Below are 19,251 nucleotides of genomic sequence, written 5' to 3'. Positions count from 1 at the left end.
CTGCACCTTAACCCAAAGGCCCTCATGGTGCGGAAAATATGGTCGGAAAAAAACTGTAATTGGGAGGTCTGTTCAGTAACCTTAAACTTATACCATCATTGTTGATGACTTGAAAATTATGATGACGTTTGTATTGATTATTTAGGCAAATCAGAGTAAAATATAGTTTGCATTATCATTTGAAATACGATGTAAACCCTTGCGACTCAAGCTTGTCAGGGTTTAATAAATACATGTATTTATTTTTTGTCCCATAGGACTGGTGGAAAGTAGAGGTGAATGACCGCCAGGGATTTGTTCCAGCTGCCTATGTGAAGAAGCTGGATCCCAATCAGTCCTCTTCTCGAGAAAACCTGGATGAACATGGAAGCATTGGACTTCGGCAAGAACAAATTGAGAATCAGTAAGACCAAATATAGTAACATATTGATGCCTTTTCCGTTTTAGTACTTTGTCACACCTGACGTCCTTTTCTGTCTCTAACAACCTAATCTTTGTACTGGTATTGGTCAGACTAATCACCAAAGAAGCCTGCAGCGTGTCTATACGCATGAAACAGGTTGAAGAGCTGTGAGTAGGAACGAATTGAATAGTCACACCCTCTGTGTTCAGTGTTACATTTTTATCATACCTGTTAGAGATGGGCATTCAACCAATTTATTTTTTGGCAGTGACCTTAAATTAATGACCAGCACAACTACTGGTTAAATTGTTAGTCGTGTTGCTCAATGGACCACCGTGACTTGAATCAGTGAGGTGTTGTTGAGCCCAAATGGGTGTAAATTTGCATTCGGGGCGGGCGGGGGAACTGGCCTTGTACATATTTCCCGGAATATGAAGAAAAACGTTACTAAATTGTAATTGCAAAACACTTGTGTAGCACTTCATTTACACCGTTTGTTGCCCAAAACGTTTGAAAAAGCCAGACATTTAATGATTTGAAAATGTATTATTTTAAAAATGTATTACCGTATTTTCCGCCCTATTAGGCGCACCGGGGTATAAGGCGCACCTTCAATGAACGGCCCATTTTAACACTTTGTCCATATATAAGGTGCACCGGCCTATAAGGCGCATAAAATAGAAGCTTTACTGCAACAAACTGAGGTTGACTAGGGTTGCTTTATGCACCCACTAGCCAATAACCAACGAGCCCTCTGTAAACAATCGCGTTTCTCAAACGATCTCCTATGAAATGATTGGAACTGACTAAAGTTCAATCTAACGCATTGGTACTACTTACCTATGTTTCCCTTCCATATCGATCCGTAGATTTACTCGAAACATTAACAGAGCAGCCTATTTTGACATGAAATAGCCTCGCGCGTATAGCAGCTATCGTTATAGCATTAGCCATCCGCAAAAACCCATGACCCTCAGCTCGCAATCTCCCATGAGCCTCAGCAAAGTGTAAACAATTGCGTCCCTCAAACGATCTCCTATAAAATGATCAGAACTGACTAAAGTTCGATCTAACGCATTGGTACTACTTACCTATGTTTCCCTTCCATATTGATCCGTAGATTTACTCGAAACATTAACAGAGCAGCCTATTTTGACATGAAATAGCCTCGCGCGTATAGCAGCTATCGTTATAGCATTAGCCATCCGCAAAAACCCATGACCCTCAGCTCGCAATCTCCCATGAGCCTCAGCAAAGTGTAAACAATTGCGTCCCTCAAACGATCTCCTATAAAATGATCAGAACTGACTAAAGTTCGATCTAACGCATTGGTACTACTTACCTATGTTTCCCTTCCATATTGATCCGTAGATTTACTCGAAACATTAACAGAGCAGCCTATTTTGACATGAAATAGCCTCGCGCGTTTAGCAGCTATCGTTATAGCATTAGCCATCCGCAAAAACCCATGACCCTCAGCTCGCAATCTCCCATGAGCCTCAGCAAAGTGTAAACAATCGCGTCTCTCAAACGAGCTCCTATAAAATGATCCGAACTGACTAAAGTTCGATCTAACGCATTGGTACTACTTACCTATGTTTCCCTTCCATATCGATCCGTAGATTTACTCGAAACATTAACAGAGCAGCCTATTTTGACATGAAATAGCCTCGCGCGTATGGCAGCTATCGTTATAGCATTAGCCATCCGCAAAAACCCATGACCCTCAGCTCGCAATCTCCCATAAGCCTCAGCAAAGTGTAAACAATCGCGTCTCTCAAACGAGCTCCTATAAAATGATCAGAACTGACTAAAGTTTGATCTAACGCATTGGTACTACTTACCTATGTTTCCCTTCCATATCGATCCGTAGATTTACTCAAAACATTAACGGAGCAGCCTATTTTGAAATGAAATAGCCTCGCGGGTACAACAGCTATTCGGTGACGCCCCCTGACTACAGTTACCGTAATGCTGGGAAGCAATGCGACCTTGTAATTTACTAGTCGTACTAAAACGTACTTAAACATTTTGGCAGAGCACTGTGTACAACCAGTATGGATCAACAAATTCATCACTTGATCCATATATAAGGCGCACCGGACTATAAGGCGCACTGTTGACTTTTGATAAAAATTTAGGTTTTTAGGTGCGCCTTTTAGGGCGGAAAATACGGTAATATAATCAGTAGACAAATTACTGCTGTTAATCTCACATTGCATGCTGATCAACTGTCAAATCTGGGTTGGGTATTATTGCAAGGGTTGGTGTTGCAAAGTAGAGATAAATAAGGAACAAAGAGGAAGGCAAAGAACAAGACCATGCAACAATGTAACAACTTGTGTTTGTGTTGTCCTCGTTGTTGTTAGAAGGAAGCAGGATTTCCTGAGCCTGCAAAATTATAAATCGATATCCGATATGCCACGCCCAATCAGACGAGGGAATGTATTGACTGTGCTTTGTTTGCGTGTGCACGTGTGTGTGTGCGCACCAGTGACGTGCGGTGAGGTTCATGACTGGGGAGTTTTACCCCCGGGTAAAATTTGTCCGACACCCAACCGTGTCACAAAAAAGGTTGGGGAACCCTGCTCTAGAGTGGCTTCTTCATTATTTAATTTGAACTATTTTAATTAAAATCTCATATCAGCACCCTTCACACATAAAAACACTCAATAAAGCACATGGAATCAAAAACTTGTTTTCAATTGTGTGTACCACTCCGTTTGAAGTCCCGTTGTCCGAATCAAACCTTTTAACTCCGGAGTTGCTCTTCCTTTATTGATGACCTCCTGCTTCGACCGAAAATCCATACTTGAAAATCGTTTGGATATGTAATCCTCCATTGTACAACGAAATATAAAAATGAAAAAAAAATAAACCGAATATAAAATGAAATAAATGGACAATTGCTCCTCAGTTGTTCACTGTCAGTTTGAACTGGAGATCACTTATTCTACAGGTGGGCGCATGAAGCATCCCGAGATCACTCGCACCCCCTGTGTTGTTGCCTCCGTAAAGTCTCTTTTTAAAGCCGTTTTATTAATCTAAAGAAACACGACGTTACAGATGACGAAAAACACTAGATATTCAATATATCATCTTAACTACGGAAATGAGTTAACATAGCCACAGTGTTTGAACACTTAAACAGCGACATAGAGACAGACAGCAGTTCCTTCTAACTGGAGAGCCTGTCAGCTTAGGCAGCCGTGTGATTACGCAATCCTCAGAGGAGGCAAGGCAGGAAGTTGGCTCTTCCGAGCAAATCGTCTTCGGTTTTAAAATAACTATAAAACTTTAGCGGTTTTGGTTCAAAATGATACAAAACTACTGAAATTAAAAGGAGAATGACTTTATAATAAAAACAATTGAATTTGTTTTTCCCGTTTTCATGATGGCAAGGAGGCGTGGCCTCCCTTGCCTCATCTGACCGCACGTCCCTGGTGTGCACGTGTGTCGAGTGTGTGTGTGTGCGCACGTGTGAATATACGTGCACGCCTGCAAGTGTGCGTGTCCCAGGCCTACCTGCTGTACATATATTACTAATTTGATGAATGTCCCAGCCCTACCTGAGTATCTTAGCTTAGATATTCTTGAATTGTATTGCAGTAAACAGCAAATTGTAAATTGGATTTACAGTAAACTAAGTGAATTGCCCATCTCTAAGACTTAAACAGCCCATTCTGTAATCATTATTTGGTTGTTGTTGGTCTTGTGCCATACATTTTATTTCCCTCAGTTTGGTTACTAAGCAAAGTACAGTGGAGCCTCGGTTTTCGAACGTCCCGGTTCTTGAACAAAACGGTATTCGAACAAAAAATTTGAGATTTTTTTGCTTCGGATGCCGGACAAAATGTTGTCTAACCTCGCGAGATCAGCCGAGAGGACCCGCATGCCAACTGACTCGTTCGTCCAACTCTGAGGATTGCATCAACTCTAGGGATGTAAATCGCGGGTTTTGTCACGATACGATATAATATCGATACAAAGAACTACGATACGATATTTGCCGATATCTTAAAGCCTGCTGCGATTCATTCATGATATATCGCGATAAAGTGCTCTACGATCGTTTTTATTTTTGTATTTTTTTTTTTTTATAAAAAATATAGAACAATAACCTGATTTATAACAATTCATACGCAAAATCAACAAGGTACTGCAAACTCTTTATTTAGGAGATTACAAGAGTGTTGTAGTATACAAAGTGCTTATTTTAACACTGAACTTTGATGTTGTGTTTTTTCTTTAAATGTGCGGCGAGATTTGTGCTCCCTGAATATTTGATCACCGCATGGCAGGATTTACAAACTGCACATGTCTTGTCCGTTGAGCCATCTTTTCTTTGGAATCCAAAGTGCTTCCAAACGAATGACTTGAAGCCTAAAGGGGAGCAAATTTCCTCGTCTTTTTGGACACTAGCCATAGCACCAGCCCAGGAGCTGCGTACTAGTTGTCGACTCCCCTTTCACGTGCCTGCTCTGCTCACAACACAACAACGCCGCGGCGCGCACTGCTCTCGGAAAGAGGAAGCGAGCAACAATGAACTGGATTTCAAAATAAAGTCGCGTCTAATGTCCGAGGTCAAACACGGCGATATTAATCGATGTTTACGTTTAGCATCGATGCCAATAAATCGTAGAGCATTATATCGATGTATCGATGTATCGTTACACCCCTAATCAACTCTAATCCTTCCTCCAAAGGAAGCAAGTGGGAGCAGTAAAGCCATCCTAAAACACAAAGATGCTGTAAAAAGCAATGCGACACTGAGCGCCCTTTCTAAATACTAAATACTCTGTCACAATAATGCGACCAGCGTGGTGCAGTTGCGCGGTCGGCGGTGCGCTACGGTTGCGCGATCGGACAAAATTAAGCTCCCTGCGCACTGATGTCCACTTAAATTTTGGAAAGTACATCAGGACTTTAAAAATATTTTCTAATTTCAGCAACGGCTCTGTCACAATAATGCGACCAGCGCGGTGCAGTTGCGCGGTCGGCGACGCGCTACGGTTGGACGTTCAGCAGTGCGCTGCAGTTGCGCGATCGGACAAAAATGCGCAAATTATTTTTCCATTATTTGTAATAGGAAAACATGACTCGGAATTCGAACGATTCACTTGTCGAACAGCCTTCTGGAACAGATTGTGGTCGAAAACCGAGGCTCCACTGTATACATTACTGCAGACTTCTTTCTGCAAATGGTTTTGAATCTTATGTAGACAACCAGAAATATTTGAATTTTCCTTCTTGCCCGTCCTCTAGATCAACCTGGTAAAGATTAGGGCTACACTGGAATATTTTTAGAATAGGTTATTCTGGTCAAAATTAGTGCTGACACTTTGGAATATTTTTAGAATAGATTATTCTGTCGATTGTTTTATCAATTAAAACTCAGTTTTTAGTCTGAGATTTTTGTAAAAATCTGTCAGTGTAAACCCAGTATAACTTGACAAAAACTGATGACAGTCTAGTTTTAAACTTCACTCTTCAATTCTATTTTAGCCAAATCTAATCTGCACCTTTTACCGGAAATTCTGGACTATAAACCGCACCAGCTAGAATCAGGGGAAAACCCTGTTTTGTTCATCTATAAAACGCACTGGACTATAAGCCGCAGGTGTTTTAATGTTTAATTTCCATATACCGTAATTTTCGGACTATAAGTCGCACCGGAGTATAAGTCGCACCAGCCATAAAATGCCCAAAAAAGTGAAAAGAAACATATAAATCGCTCCGGAGTAAAAGTCGCATTTTGGGGGGCAATTTATTCAACAAAATCCAACACCAAGAACAGTCATGAACGAGCAACAACAGGCTAAACGATAGGTATGCTAACGTGACAAACACAAACTAAGAGCTGAGAACGGCCCTGACGTAAAATTCAGAGTTATTCAAAAAACTATTACATAAATAACACGTTAATAAAACCATCTGCGTCAGTCCAATTCATTAAATCCATCAATCGTCCTTTGTCAACAATGCGTGCGCGCCGCTGACGGCTCTTGCACTTCAAAATATTCCACAGGCCCATATAACGATATATAAATTATATATCAAATAACTACAGTTTTTTTCCAAGAATAATGCGCCCCCATGTATAATACGCACCCTAAAAATGGCATGTTGATGCTGGAAAAAAGCCTGTACCCATGTATAATACGCACCCAAATTTTGACTCCTACTTAAGTCGGTTAACGTAAAATTATTTCAGAAAAAAGATCATCTTTGGGAACAACCGGATGTGGTTCTGCCGGTCAGTATCACTGCGCATGCGCTAGCAAACTCGATAGCGAAGAAATGTTTCGGATTTGTGTAGGGTACATTGTGACAGCAAACAAGCAGATGATCGAGCAAGCGTCTGATACGAGAGCACTCCGTATCATATCCGGATATAAAAAAAAAAAAAAAAAGATTTATTTATTTTTGTACCCATGTATAATGCACACCCCAGATTTTAGGACAATAAATTAGTTAAATTTTGAGCATTATACATGGAAAAAAACGGTATTATATGAGCAATAATGTTATCAAACCATCTGTGACATCTAAATCATTAAATCCATCGATCAAATTTCTCGTCCTTTGTCAACATCGCCGCGCGTGCGCCCTGACGTCAGCCTCGTCGTTATTCCACGGATCTACTATATAACTATATTGTAGCGTTAACAAAGTTCAAGGAAAGACGTGGGTTTGGTAAACGTCTCTTTATTTAACAAAACAAACTTACAGGCGTGTGGCGGCGTGTGGCGGCGTGTGGCGGCGTGGACTTCCAGCCACGGAAGTGGAAGAGAGCTCCATAGAATAGGACCGGGCGTGCGTAAAAGCCATGACCGAGACCCATCCACCGTCCTCGGACAGCCACCCGGCTGAGTGCCGGCCCTCTACTTCCATCCACGGAGGTGAAAGACAGCTCGGTAGAGTAGGACCGGGCGTGCGTAAAAGCATTGTCCAAGCCCCATCCACCGTCTCTGGACAGCCACCCGGCCGAGCGCCGGCGCCCGACTTCAATCCACGGAAGTGAAAGAGAGCTCCGTCGAGTCGATCTTTGTCCTTTATGTAAACAACCGCCGCGCTGCTGACGCGACGTTGCGCTGCTGTCACTCGACGGAGCTCTCTTTCAAAGCTTGTTTAAAAAGTAGCGGCTATAGTCCAGAAAATACAGTAGTCGTAGTAATACATCATTACAGACATGGAAGGCGTTTCAGACATGGAAAATGCACTTGTTATCTACAACATATTTTACCAGCCATGTTATAAATCCTCACACAACCATTTAAATAGTCTCCAAACTGACAAAGCCCCTACCATAACAGATAATCTTGAATGTACCAATGAGAACATGTTCATTTTATTTTCCACTTAGTAGCAGTAACACTACACGTATTTCAGAAGTGATTATAATCACTTTTGAAATAACAGTTGAGAAAGCAGATCTCCAAAAAGCTTGTTAAAAAAAACAAAGCATTTGTTGACATCGGCGTGAAATCCGCTCTTTGCGAGGACAAAAAGGGTCCATTAATGTGCCCTATTATCTTTTGCCCACTCAAACAACTGTTGGTTTGAATGAGAACAATGCATCGCCACACATGGCCAACGCATCTTGCAGAATAACCGAATAATAGCAGTTAAGTAAATAACTCAATAGCAGAATAAACAATGCAGTACAATGGTGGACAGACTCTACTGATTCCAACATGGTACTGTGCATTAAACGGTATCGAGGCGGATTACCGTTTTTTTCCGTGTATAGTGCGCCCCCATGTATAATACGCACCCTAAAAATGGCATGCTGATGCTGGAAAAAAGCCTGTACCCATGTATAATACGCACCCAATTTTTATGAATTATTTTTATTTTATTTTATTTTTTTTTAAGTCCCAATGATCGTCACACACGCAGGGAGGCAATGGGTCCCATTTTTATAGTCTTTGGTATGGCCTTAACTAGGCTGGATGTCATTTTTTTTGTTGGCGTTGATTTCTCCGACTGCCCGTAAACGCACCACCGCGCTCCGTGCGCGCACGGGACAGCAAACGAGCAGGTGATCGAGCAAGCGTCTGATACGAGAGCATTGCGGTCGCATGGAGCGTGTTTGAAGTGAACAGCAGAGAAGAAAGGAACAAGGCAAAGGGTTGTGAAATAAAATATTACCTGTAATACGGATTTAGGTAGAGAACTGAACTCTCGCTCTTTATATAGCTGACGTGTCTTGCGCATCCGTTCTGCGCATCTGTAATGGCGGCCTCCGTATGATATCCGGTTTGCGTGTGTGCGCGTGTGCGTGTGTGCGCGTGTGTGCGAGAGAGAACGCTCAACCGTAGCGCGCCGCCGACCGCCCAACTGCACCGCGCTGGTCGATTATTGTGACAGAGCCGTCGCTGAAATTTAGAAGATATTTTTAAAGTCCTGATGTACTTTCTAAAATTTAAGTGGACCTCAGAGCGCACTGCGCAGGGAGCTTAATTTGGTGCGGTCGCGCAACCGCAGCGCGCCGGGCGCTCACTGTCGCATTGCTTAAAGAGCGCCTTTGTGTTTTAGGATGAACAGCAGAGACCAAAGGAACAAGGCAAAGTGTTGTGAAATAAAATATTACCTGTAATACGCATTTTGTTATTTGCTGATTGAAACTGCCAATTAAACTGTGAATTGAAACTAATAGGAAGAAAACAACTGTCGCTCTTTATATAGCTGACGTGTCTTGCGCATCCGTTCTGTGCATTTTATTTCACAACACTTTGCCTTGTTCCTTTCTTCTCTGCTGTTCACTTCAAACACGCTCCATGCGACCGCAATGCTCTTGTATCAGACGCTTGCTCGATCACCTACTCGTTTGCTGTCCCGTGCGCGCACGGAGCGCGGTGGTGCGTTTACGGGCAGTCGGAGAAATCAATGCCAACAAAAAAAATTACATCCAGCCTAGTTAAGACCATACCAAAGACTATAAAAATGGGACCCATTGCCTCCCTGCGTGTGTGACGATCATTGGGACTTAAAGAAAAAAAAAAATTTTAAAAAAAAAATAAATAAATAAAAAAAGTTTTTTGTACCCATGTATAATGCGCACCCCAGATTTTAGGACAATAAATTAGTTTAAATTTTGCGCACTATACATGGAAAAAAACGGTATTTTGGGAAATACAAGGCTAAACACAAAACTGGGTGCACCAGATTGACCAAACTTTACATCATTGCTCCCTTTCCCCAACAGAGTTCTCAAAGTGAGACCTCCAGAGGTACACTTCAAAGTGCATTACAAATTAATGTATTATTACCATTGTAATAATATTGCTGTACCGACCAACTATCAAAAAGTCCAATTAAATATTTTTTCACGCGTGAATGTGATTATGAATGACAAACGTATTTATTAGTTTCAAGAACAAATTTTTTATCCTCTCAATTTACAATTCTCTCTCGGTCGTCCTCAGACAAGCTTCCATCGTAGAAGCTATACATTGCGCATTAATAATGACTGTGGGGTGCAGCTCCTTACAGCATCCCCAATCCAACCCTTAATGCCGAGTGTCAAGCAGGGAGGCATCTGGTTCCATTTTATAGTGTTTTGGTATGACTCGGCCGGGGATGGAACCCACGACCTCCCAGTCTCAGGGCGGACACTCATACCATAAGGCCACTGAGCTGATGACAATTAATTAATTGATTAATTAATTAATTCCGTTACCCCGGAAAAGCACCTCATTTGTAACTGAGTGTGCGGTTTGAGGATTGACTTGAGTTTTCTCTTTTGTGATCCCGCTACAAGTGCGCCCACGAGCGCACTAATAATCGACAACTCTTAAAGCTCTTACTTGAGGTACTTAACTAATTAATTAATTAATTAATTAATGTGTTTTCAGTTCATTTGTTTATAGTTCTTCATTTTTATGTTCACCCAGCATGTTATTTTCAAGTGAAATATTTTATAGTAATTTTAAAATGTTAAAAACAATTTCTACAGAAAGGTTCTTCTAATCCTTTCTTTCCTGCAGATATGGAACACTATTAGATCTTGGGGAGAAACGCAAGAACATGTTGGAGAAAAGCTGCAAGAAGTTTATGCTGTTTCGGGAAGCAAATGAACTTCAGCAGTGGATCAATGAGAAGGAGAGTGCACTTACAAATGAAGAGGTGGGCTCAGACCTGGAGCAGGTGGAGGTCCTACAGAAGAAGTTTGATGATTTCCAGAAGGTATTGTTACTTTACTGTTCATAACAGATCAACACCGAAAATAAATTAAAATACTCAGGGATGAACTTCCGCTGATCCGCGGATTTCCGTATTTTTTTCCGTCGGGAGTATCATTTTCGTGAATCGTGTAGATCCGTTGAATATTTTTTTATATGGGGGGGGCGGCTGGCAGCAGTATTGTGACAACAGCCGCCTTATTTTCGGCAGCATTTTGGCGCTACTTTCATCACATCATTTGCCTACTCATTTGGCTAATTAGTAAAAGTTTTAGCCAGCATGGCGAACGTTTTAGAGAAAAAAGACGAGGATCGTGCCAGGGAAATAGACAAGTCGAACGGGATCAGGAATTGCTTCAGATGGGCATGGCTCGAGAGCAGCATCATCTTACAACACGGAACACAAAGACGCTCTTAAAGCAGCGCGACAATGAGCGCCCGGCGCGCTGTGGTTGCGCGACCGGACTAAATTAAGCTCCCTGCGCACTGAGGTCCACTTAAATTTTGGAAAGTGCATCAGGACTTCATTTTCTAAATTTCAGCAACAGCTCTTGTCACAATAATGCGATCAACGCGGTGCAGTTGCGCGGTCGGCAACGCGCTGCGTTTGCGTGTTCGGCGGTGCGCTACAGTTGCGTGATCGGACAAAATTAAGCTCCCTGCGCACTTAGGTCCACTTAAATTTTGGAAAGTACATCGGGAGTTTAAAAATATTTTCCAAATTTCAGCGACGGCTCTGTCACAATAATGTAACCAGTGCGGTGCAGTTACGCGGTCGGCGACGTGCTACGGTTGCGCGTTCGACGGTGCGCTGCACTTGCGCGATCGGACAAAAATGCGCAAATGAAAAAATGCTTGAACACTTGGAACAGATTCAAATTGTTCCATTATTTGTAATGGGAAAAATAGATTCGGAATTCAACCGATTCGCTTCTCGAACCGCCTTCTGGAACGGTCAAAAACCGAGGCTTGACTGTATTATATTCACCTTGGTAGCCCACCAAGCAGGAATACTTTTTTTAATAAAACTGTTGAAATTAATGGTTTTGGGGTTGCCATACTGCCAAAATCCAGGAGTTTCCAGGGAGCTTTTCCCCCTTAGCCCCCTCCGGGGTGTTGCCCCTGGCCCCCTGCGGCCCCCAAAGGGGGCTTGTGGGCCCTGTGGCCCCCAATATGGGCCTGTGGCCCCTGCAATCCCCAATGGGGGCCTGCGGCCCCTGGCCCCCTGGGGCAAGTGTGTGTGTGTGTGTGTGTGTGTGTAGTTAGTTAGTTAGTTTAGTTTATTGTTTAGCACATATTATATCAATAACTGTGCAAGGAGGGAGACGAAGCCTAGGGCTTGTAAAGACCTCAACTCCTTCTAACCCCCAATTCCAACCCTTAATGCTGAGTGCCAAGCAGGGAGGCAATGGGTCCCATTTTTAAAGTCTTTGGTATGACCCGGCCGCGGTTTGAACCCACAACCTTCCAGTCTCAGGGCGGACACTCTAACCACTAGGCCACTGAGCTGGTTTGTAGGGGGGGTCACAGGCCTTCGGCCCCCCCCAGTGGGGCATTCATTTGCCGTTCTCTTCCCTGAATACTAAAGTACAGTGGAGCCTCGGTTTTCGACCACAATCCGTTCCAGAAGGCTGTTCGAGAAGTGAATCATTCGAATTCCGAATCATGTTTTCCCATTACAAATAATGGAAACAAATTTAATCCGTTCCAAGCAAAAAAAAACATATTTTTTAAGCATTTTTTCATTTGCGCATTTTTGTCCAATCGCGCAAGTGCAGCGCACCGCCGAACGCGCAACCGTAGCACGTCGCCGACCGCGCAACCACACCGCGCTGGTCGCATTATTGTGACAGAACCGTCGCTGACATTTAGAAAATATTTTTAATGTCCTTATGTACCTTCGAAAATTTAAGTGGACCTCAGTGCGCAGGGAGCTTAATTTGGTCCGATCGCACAACCGCAGCGCGTCGGGCGCTCACTGTCTCATTGCTTTAAGAGCGTCTTTGTGTTTTAGGATGGCTTTACTGCTCCCACTTGCTTCCTTTGGAGGCATGATTAGAGTTGATGCAATTCTCAGAGTAACGAGAATGTAATAACGAACGGACTCTCGAAATTTCTTCCGACATCCGAAGCAAAAAAATCTAGAAATTTATGTTCGAATATCGATTTGTTCGAGAACCGGGATGTTCGAAAACCGAGGCTCCACTGTACTTAATAAAAATTGTTTTACTAAGCAAGTTTACATTTTTTAAGTTTAACGTTAAACCGTAAACAATTTTGACGAAGGAGCTTTTGATTTGATTGCAGATTACTGATTTCGGTATACCATCTTAGCGCATGTTGTCTAGCACAAGGGTCGGCAACCTTTTATACTCAAAGAGCCATTTGGGACCGCCCCCCAATGAAAAGAAAGCACCCGGAGCCACAACCCATTTTGACATCATTACATACCGTGATTTTCCATGTAAAATACGCCCCCGTGCATAATACGCACCCTAGAAATGGCGTGTTGATGCTGGAAAAAAAGCCTGTACCCATGTGTAATACGCACACCAATTTTGACTCTTAAGTCCGTAAACGTAAAATTATTTCAGAAAAAAGAGCATCTTTGGGAACAACCGGATGTTATTCTACCGGTCAGTATCACTGCGCATGCGCTAGCAAACTCGATAGCGAAGAAATGTTTCAGATTTGTGTAGGGTACATTGTGACAGCAAATGAGCAGGTGATCGAGCAAGCGCCTGATACAAGAGCATTGTGTTTGTATGGAGCGTGTTTGACGTGAACAGCAGAGAAGAAAGGAACAAGGCAAAGTGTTGTGAAATAAAATATCACCTGTAATACGCATTTTGTTATTTGCTGATTGAAACTCCTAATTAAACTGTGAATTGAAACTAACACGTAGAGAACTGAACTCTCGCTCTTTATATAGCTGACGTGTCTTGCGCATCCGTTCTGCGCATACTGTCATGGCGGCCTCCGTATGATATCCGGTCTGCGATGGAGATTAAAAAACAAACCATATTTGTCAATAACACACCATCAAGGATTGCACCATCGCATCAAACGATGTGTCGTAAATTATGAATTTTACTGACTAAGTGTGTTGGGCAGGATGGCTGAATGCGATGCGCGATTGACAACAAACATAGGTAGAGAACTGCACTCTCGCTCTTTATATAGTCAAAGTCTGCTTTATTGTCAATCTCTTCACATGGCAAAACAATCAAAGAAACCGAAATTACGTTTCCACTAACCCACGGTGACGAGACATAGTACACGATATACATACAAGTAAACACAAAATAAAAACAAGAAGGCACAAACAATGAATAATAAGAGTGATGAATAAATAATAAATAAACAAATAACACAATAAATAAGAGGAGCAAAACTGAGCAAGTGTGCATACAGCAGACAGTCAGAACATAGCGCAAAAGTACAGGACGCTACGCAGAAGGGGGGAAGAAAGTTCAGGATCCTAACAGCCTGGAGTATGAAGCTGTTGTTGAGTCTGGTGGTGCGGGAGCGCAGGCTCCTGTACCTCTTACCAGAGGGCAGAAGATCGAAGAAAGAGTGAGCGGGGTGACTTACATCACTCACAATCGTGGTCGCCTTGCAGGTGAGATGGGAGGTGTAAATGTCTTTCAAGGAGGGTAGTGAAGTACCAATAATCTTACCAGCCGTGTTCACTATGCGCTGCAGGGCCTTCATGTTGTAGTCAGTGCAGCTACCACCCCAAACAGCAATACAACTGGAGAGGATGCTCTCAATGGTGCCACGGTAAAATGTAGTCATGACGGCCGGAGGAGCGCTCGCTCGCCTGAGTTTCCGCAGGAAGTACAGGCGGCGCTGGGCCTTCTTCGCCAGTGATGCGGTGTTGGTGGACCAAGAGAGATCCTCACTGATGTGCACCCCCAGGAACCTGGTGCTGCTCACTTTCTCCACCACAGCACCGTCGATGGTCAGCGGCAGGTGTTGGGTGTGACCCGTAAGTCAACAACAATCTCCTTGGTCTTAATGACGTTCAGCAGGAGGTTGTTGCCCCTGCACCACGTGGTCAGAAGGTCAACCTCCAACCTGTATTGAGTCTCGGAGTCGTGTCGTCAGCAAACTTCACTATGCGGTTGTCGCTGTAGGTTGCAGTGCAGTCATGCGTCAGCAGGGTGAAGAGCAGCGGACTGAGCACGCAGCTGACGTGTCTTGCGCATCCGTTCTGCGCATCGGATCCATTGTGCGCATGCGCAGTGATACTGCCTCCGTATGATATCCGGTCTGCGATGGAGAGTAAAAAACAAACAATATTTGACAATAACACACCATCAAGGATTGCATCATCGCATCAAACGATGTGTCGTCAATTATGAATTTTACTGACTAAGTGTGTTGGGCAGGATGGCTGAATGCGATGCGCGATTGACAAACAAGAAGAAAGGTGTGATTTCAAGTTTTATTTCGAGGGAGGTTTTCTTCAAAAATTGTTGTATCAATGCATAATGCGCACCCCAGATTTTAGGACAATCAATTAGTTAAATGTTGCGCATTATGCATGGGAAATCATGGTATATTATGCATGTATATATTATGCTATGTACAAAAAACTATTGCATTTATGAAAATGAAATCAACGAACTGCTGCAGAGAACACAGAATTTTATTTCTGCATGTAACAAAAAGCATTTTATACTTGGTTGATGCTTAATTTCAAATAAAATACCCGGTGTCTATTTGAGTCCTCGTATTTAAGAAATAAAAATCCAAACTTACCCAACCCACTGAACAAAAAATGCAAACAGCCTGCAGTCACCTGTCCTCTTATGTATGAGCTAAAAATCCAAACTTATCCAAATTTTATCCACCAGCACTGAACGAACAATGCAAACCAAAAAAATGCTTCTGTCCCATCTCGGGTACTGGAGTGTGCAGCCAGTTGTCCTCCTGAATAAAAAAAAAAAAGGACTACCGTTTTTTTCCGTGTATAGTGCGCAAAATTTAACTAATTTATTGTCCTAAAATTTAGGGTGTGCATTATACATGGGTAAAATTTTTTTTTTTTTTTTTAATTTTTTTTTTTTTTTTTTAAAGAAAGTCATGGTACAACAAAACCAACAGGACTGACCGACAAAGTCGTGGAACAAAAAGACAGGGTGACATTACCAAAGACAGGAACAGAAACCAAACAGACATCATGACAGTAACACATGCAATGATCCGACGGTGAGCGAGGGGCAGACAGGACTTAAATACAAAACACGTTACATCGATTGAGGTGACACAGGAAGAGAGGGGCGACGCGAACAGAAACTATGGCAACCTAGACACATAGCAAAACTGGGGACAAGACATGACAAATCTCCCTCGAAATAAAACTTGAAATCACCTTTCTTCTTGTTTGTTGTCAATCGCGCATCGCATTCAGCCATCCTGCCCAACACACTTAGTAAAATTCATAATTGACGACACATCGTTTGATGCGATGGTGCAATCCTTGATGGTGTGTTATTGTCAAATATTGTTTGTTTTTTAATCTCCATCGCGGACCGGACCTCATACGGAGGCCGCCATTACAGATGCGCAGAACGGATGCGCAAGACACGTCAGCTATATGAAGAGCGAGAGTTCAGTTCTCCACCTATTAGTTTCAATTCACAGTTTAATTTGCAGTTTCAATCAGCAAATAACAAAATGCGTATTACAGGTAATATTTTATTTCACAACACTTTGCCTTGTTCCTTTCGTCTCTGCTGTTCACTTCAAACACGCTCCATTCGACCGCAATGCTCTCGTATCAGACGCTTGCTCGATCACCTGCTCGTTTGCTGTCTGTCACAATGTACCCTACACAAATCCGAAACATTTGTTGCGGCTCCCGAGTCACGATGAGGGGCAAGTTTTGGTTTCCAAGGGTGTTTTTATTCTTCTTCAACGTCTCTCCCATACAGAGCCGCCTTTTTCACGTCCGCACGCCTTTTTCTCATGTGCGCACGGAGCGCGGTGGTGCGTTTACGGGCAGTCGGAGAAAAAATCATAAAAATTGGGTGCGTATTATACATGGGTACAGGCTTTTTTCCAGCATCAGCATGCCATTTTTAGGGTGCGTATTATACATGGGGGCGCACTATACACGGGAAAAAACGGTACTTCACTTAATATATAGTTATCACGCTGGTAGTGTGCTCGGAAAACGCCGGCTGCCAGACGTGAGGGAGGCCAGGAATTCTAATGTCGCACATCGGCGGACGTGACTCATATTTCGGGCGGTAAAAATATTGAAAACGCTTAATTTTAATAGTACAAGTTTACCATAATCTTAAAATTCAGAATTATATTTTAAAATGAACAAACAAAAATAAAATTACATTTTTATAAAATACTCATTATTTTCCAAAGTCACAGGGAGCCACAACAGAAGGATGAAAGAGCCAGATGTGGCTCCGGAGCCATGGGTTGCTGACCTATGGTCTGGCAGTATGTTAGTCTTCCAGGAATCTGCAGAGAAAAAGTGTTAATTCTGCAGAGAACATTCCTGATTCTGTGCAGGGTGAATTTATATTCCGTGGCTTGAAAGTGGATTTTTCGTGGGCATTGAGAAAAAAAAAGACCTAAAATGACCCATCATAAAGGAGATTATAGTCCATATCTTTTACAATTCAGGCTTTTTTGTTTTGTGTCTTTCCAGGACCTTAAGGCCAATGAGTCCCGTCTGAGGGACATCAATAGGGTGGCCTCTGAGCTAGAATCTGAAGGCCTAATGACTGAGGAAATACCTGTGGTTCAAGTTCAGGTAAATTGCAGCTCCCTCTCTGATGTTGGGTCAACTTTGCTCCTCTGTGTCTTTTAATATTTAGAGCATGCTTTTCATTTGCAGCAACAAGAAACATTTGGTGCAATGTCTGGCAAAGTTGTAAGCAAATCAACACTTGAATTCTGTATTTTGCTTGATATTTAAGAACCAATGACTGCAACAGTAAAACGTTTCTTTAACACACCCATGTCTTATGCTTTAATATAGAATGAAGCTGATTCAAAAACTGCATCTCCATGGAAGGTAAATATCCACAGTGGAGGCAGCGCTTAACTAATTAATTAGACATTTTTCAAAGCCGAGTGCTTCATTGTCAGCCAACCAAAAACACTGGGGTCTGATGAAAAGGTGGTGAAAACCCCTTTAAAAAAAAAAAAAAGAAAAAAAAGAAATTCATGTCAAGCAGAGCATTGATTTTGACATTGCTTTTTGTGACTCCTCAAACTGTAAAACAAGACAAAGGCTTTCTACAAATAACATTTCTCACTGATCACAGTTGTACTGGCTTGGTCTCGACCAGTGTTGAGCAAAAATTCTGAATCCGTCCTGTCCGAGACCATGATGAGACAAAAAAAAGGCTTCATTTTATTTTTCCCTGTTTTAAGACAATGTGGTAACGATTTTTATTTGCCTTACTAGTTGCTGCAAGCGCTTCCACCTTCCCCACAGTTTCTCAGCTGAGACGTATCCTTGTTAGTTATAGTTAATACTTTACCACTGCAAAAGGGAACGTCACATCATGTATTGGGACAACTCAAGCATCATTGATCAGAAGACCATACAAACAAAAAATGGATCAAAGAGGCAATATAAATAAGAAAACAGCATTGACACACAACAGGAACGAAATAACTATAACTACACTATCACACACTTTTTGCAAATACCACAAGGCGACAGAGGATGTCACATGATCTGCTACATCCAGAAACATCAGATAATAAAAAGGACACGTCTCGGCTCTCAGCCGAGAGCCGTGGCCGAGTACAATGAAACTAGTAAGGGAAATAGAAAACGTTACCACATTGTCCTAAAAAAGGGCGGAAAAACCTTAGCTACCAAATCCTGGAAGGAGTACCTTGAAATGGTGATGTGAATTGGCACCACTGTGATGTAACAGTAGCAGGGAATGCAGAAATAAGATTTACTTGATTGTTTAATTTCAGACTAGATGTATGGGCAGACCCAGCAGAGTTTATACAAGCCTATTGCATTTTCTAAAATGTTCTGTTTTGATCACAACCCAATTTTACAATGACCCAAGATTCACTGCTGTTGTTGGACACTTGCTTTAATATCCAAGATTTCAATATACCATGGTCCTTAGTGAATGCTATCAGCATGATCGTGCCAAAAAGTTGTCACTTGAAAATGTATCAAAACTATAGAAGAAAATTGGCAAGAAAGCTATGTAGTTTACACAAAATATCTGAGCCCAGTTTATAAAAAAATATTTGAGTCAGTGTGGTATGGTTTCCCTAACAATGTCCTCTAATTGCCTCTTTTCTGTTTCTGCAATGCATTGTTTTTTCCATAGAACATACGCTTGGCTGTTCAAACAACGGCTAACTTTAATACAATCAAGGTAAGAATTTCTTCCTTGATAACATTACGCCTTCTCACCATGTTGTCTTAAATCCTCAGGCCTTGTTCAACTTTATACCGTATTTTCCGGGCTATAAGTCTCGGTTTTTTTCATAGTTTGGGTGGGGGGGCGACTTATACTCAGGAGCGACTTGTATGTGAAATTATTCACAAATTTTCAAAATTAAAAAAAAAAACGCGATGTAGCAGTTTAGATTACTGTAATTTAAACTGCAACTGACGTCAGCGGCGCGGCGCACACGCGGTGTTTA

The 19,251-nt window shown here is 42.2% G+C and overlaps 1 protein-coding gene across 4 annotated transcripts in view; it reads left to right on the top strand.

The window, feature by feature from the left end:
• sptan1 (spectrin alpha, non-erythrocytic 1) overlaps nucleotides 1-19,251 on the top strand; it is a 117,664-nt gene that overhangs the window by 40,956 nt on the left and 57,457 nt on the right. For 3 of the 4 annotated variants that reach the window (XM_061292611.1, XM_061292610.1, XM_061292613.1), the window contains 6 exons: nucleotides 258-403; nucleotides 10,396-10,594; nucleotides 17,270-17,374; nucleotides 17,459-17,494; nucleotides 17,603-17,638; nucleotides 18,933-18,980. In XM_061292611.1, coding sequence (XP_061148595.1) covers nucleotides 258-403; nucleotides 10,396-10,594; nucleotides 17,270-17,374; nucleotides 17,459-17,494; nucleotides 17,603-17,638; nucleotides 18,933-18,980 — 570 coding nt within the window. The remainder of the gene's footprint in view (nucleotides 1-257; nucleotides 404-10,395; nucleotides 10,595-17,269; nucleotides 17,375-17,458; nucleotides 17,495-17,602; nucleotides 17,639-18,932; nucleotides 18,981-19,251) is intronic. The other variant, XM_061292612.1, reaches the window with a different exon arrangement.

The sequence above is a fragment of the Syngnathus typhle genome, linkage group LG12 (assembly GCF_033458585.1).
Source record: "Syngnathus typhle isolate RoL2023-S1 ecotype Sweden linkage group LG12, RoL_Styp_1.0, whole genome shotgun sequence".
NCBI lineage: Eukaryota > Metazoa > Chordata > Actinopteri > Syngnathiformes > Syngnathidae > Syngnathus > Syngnathus typhle.
This window is presented reverse-complemented; position numbering and strand designations above follow the sequence as displayed.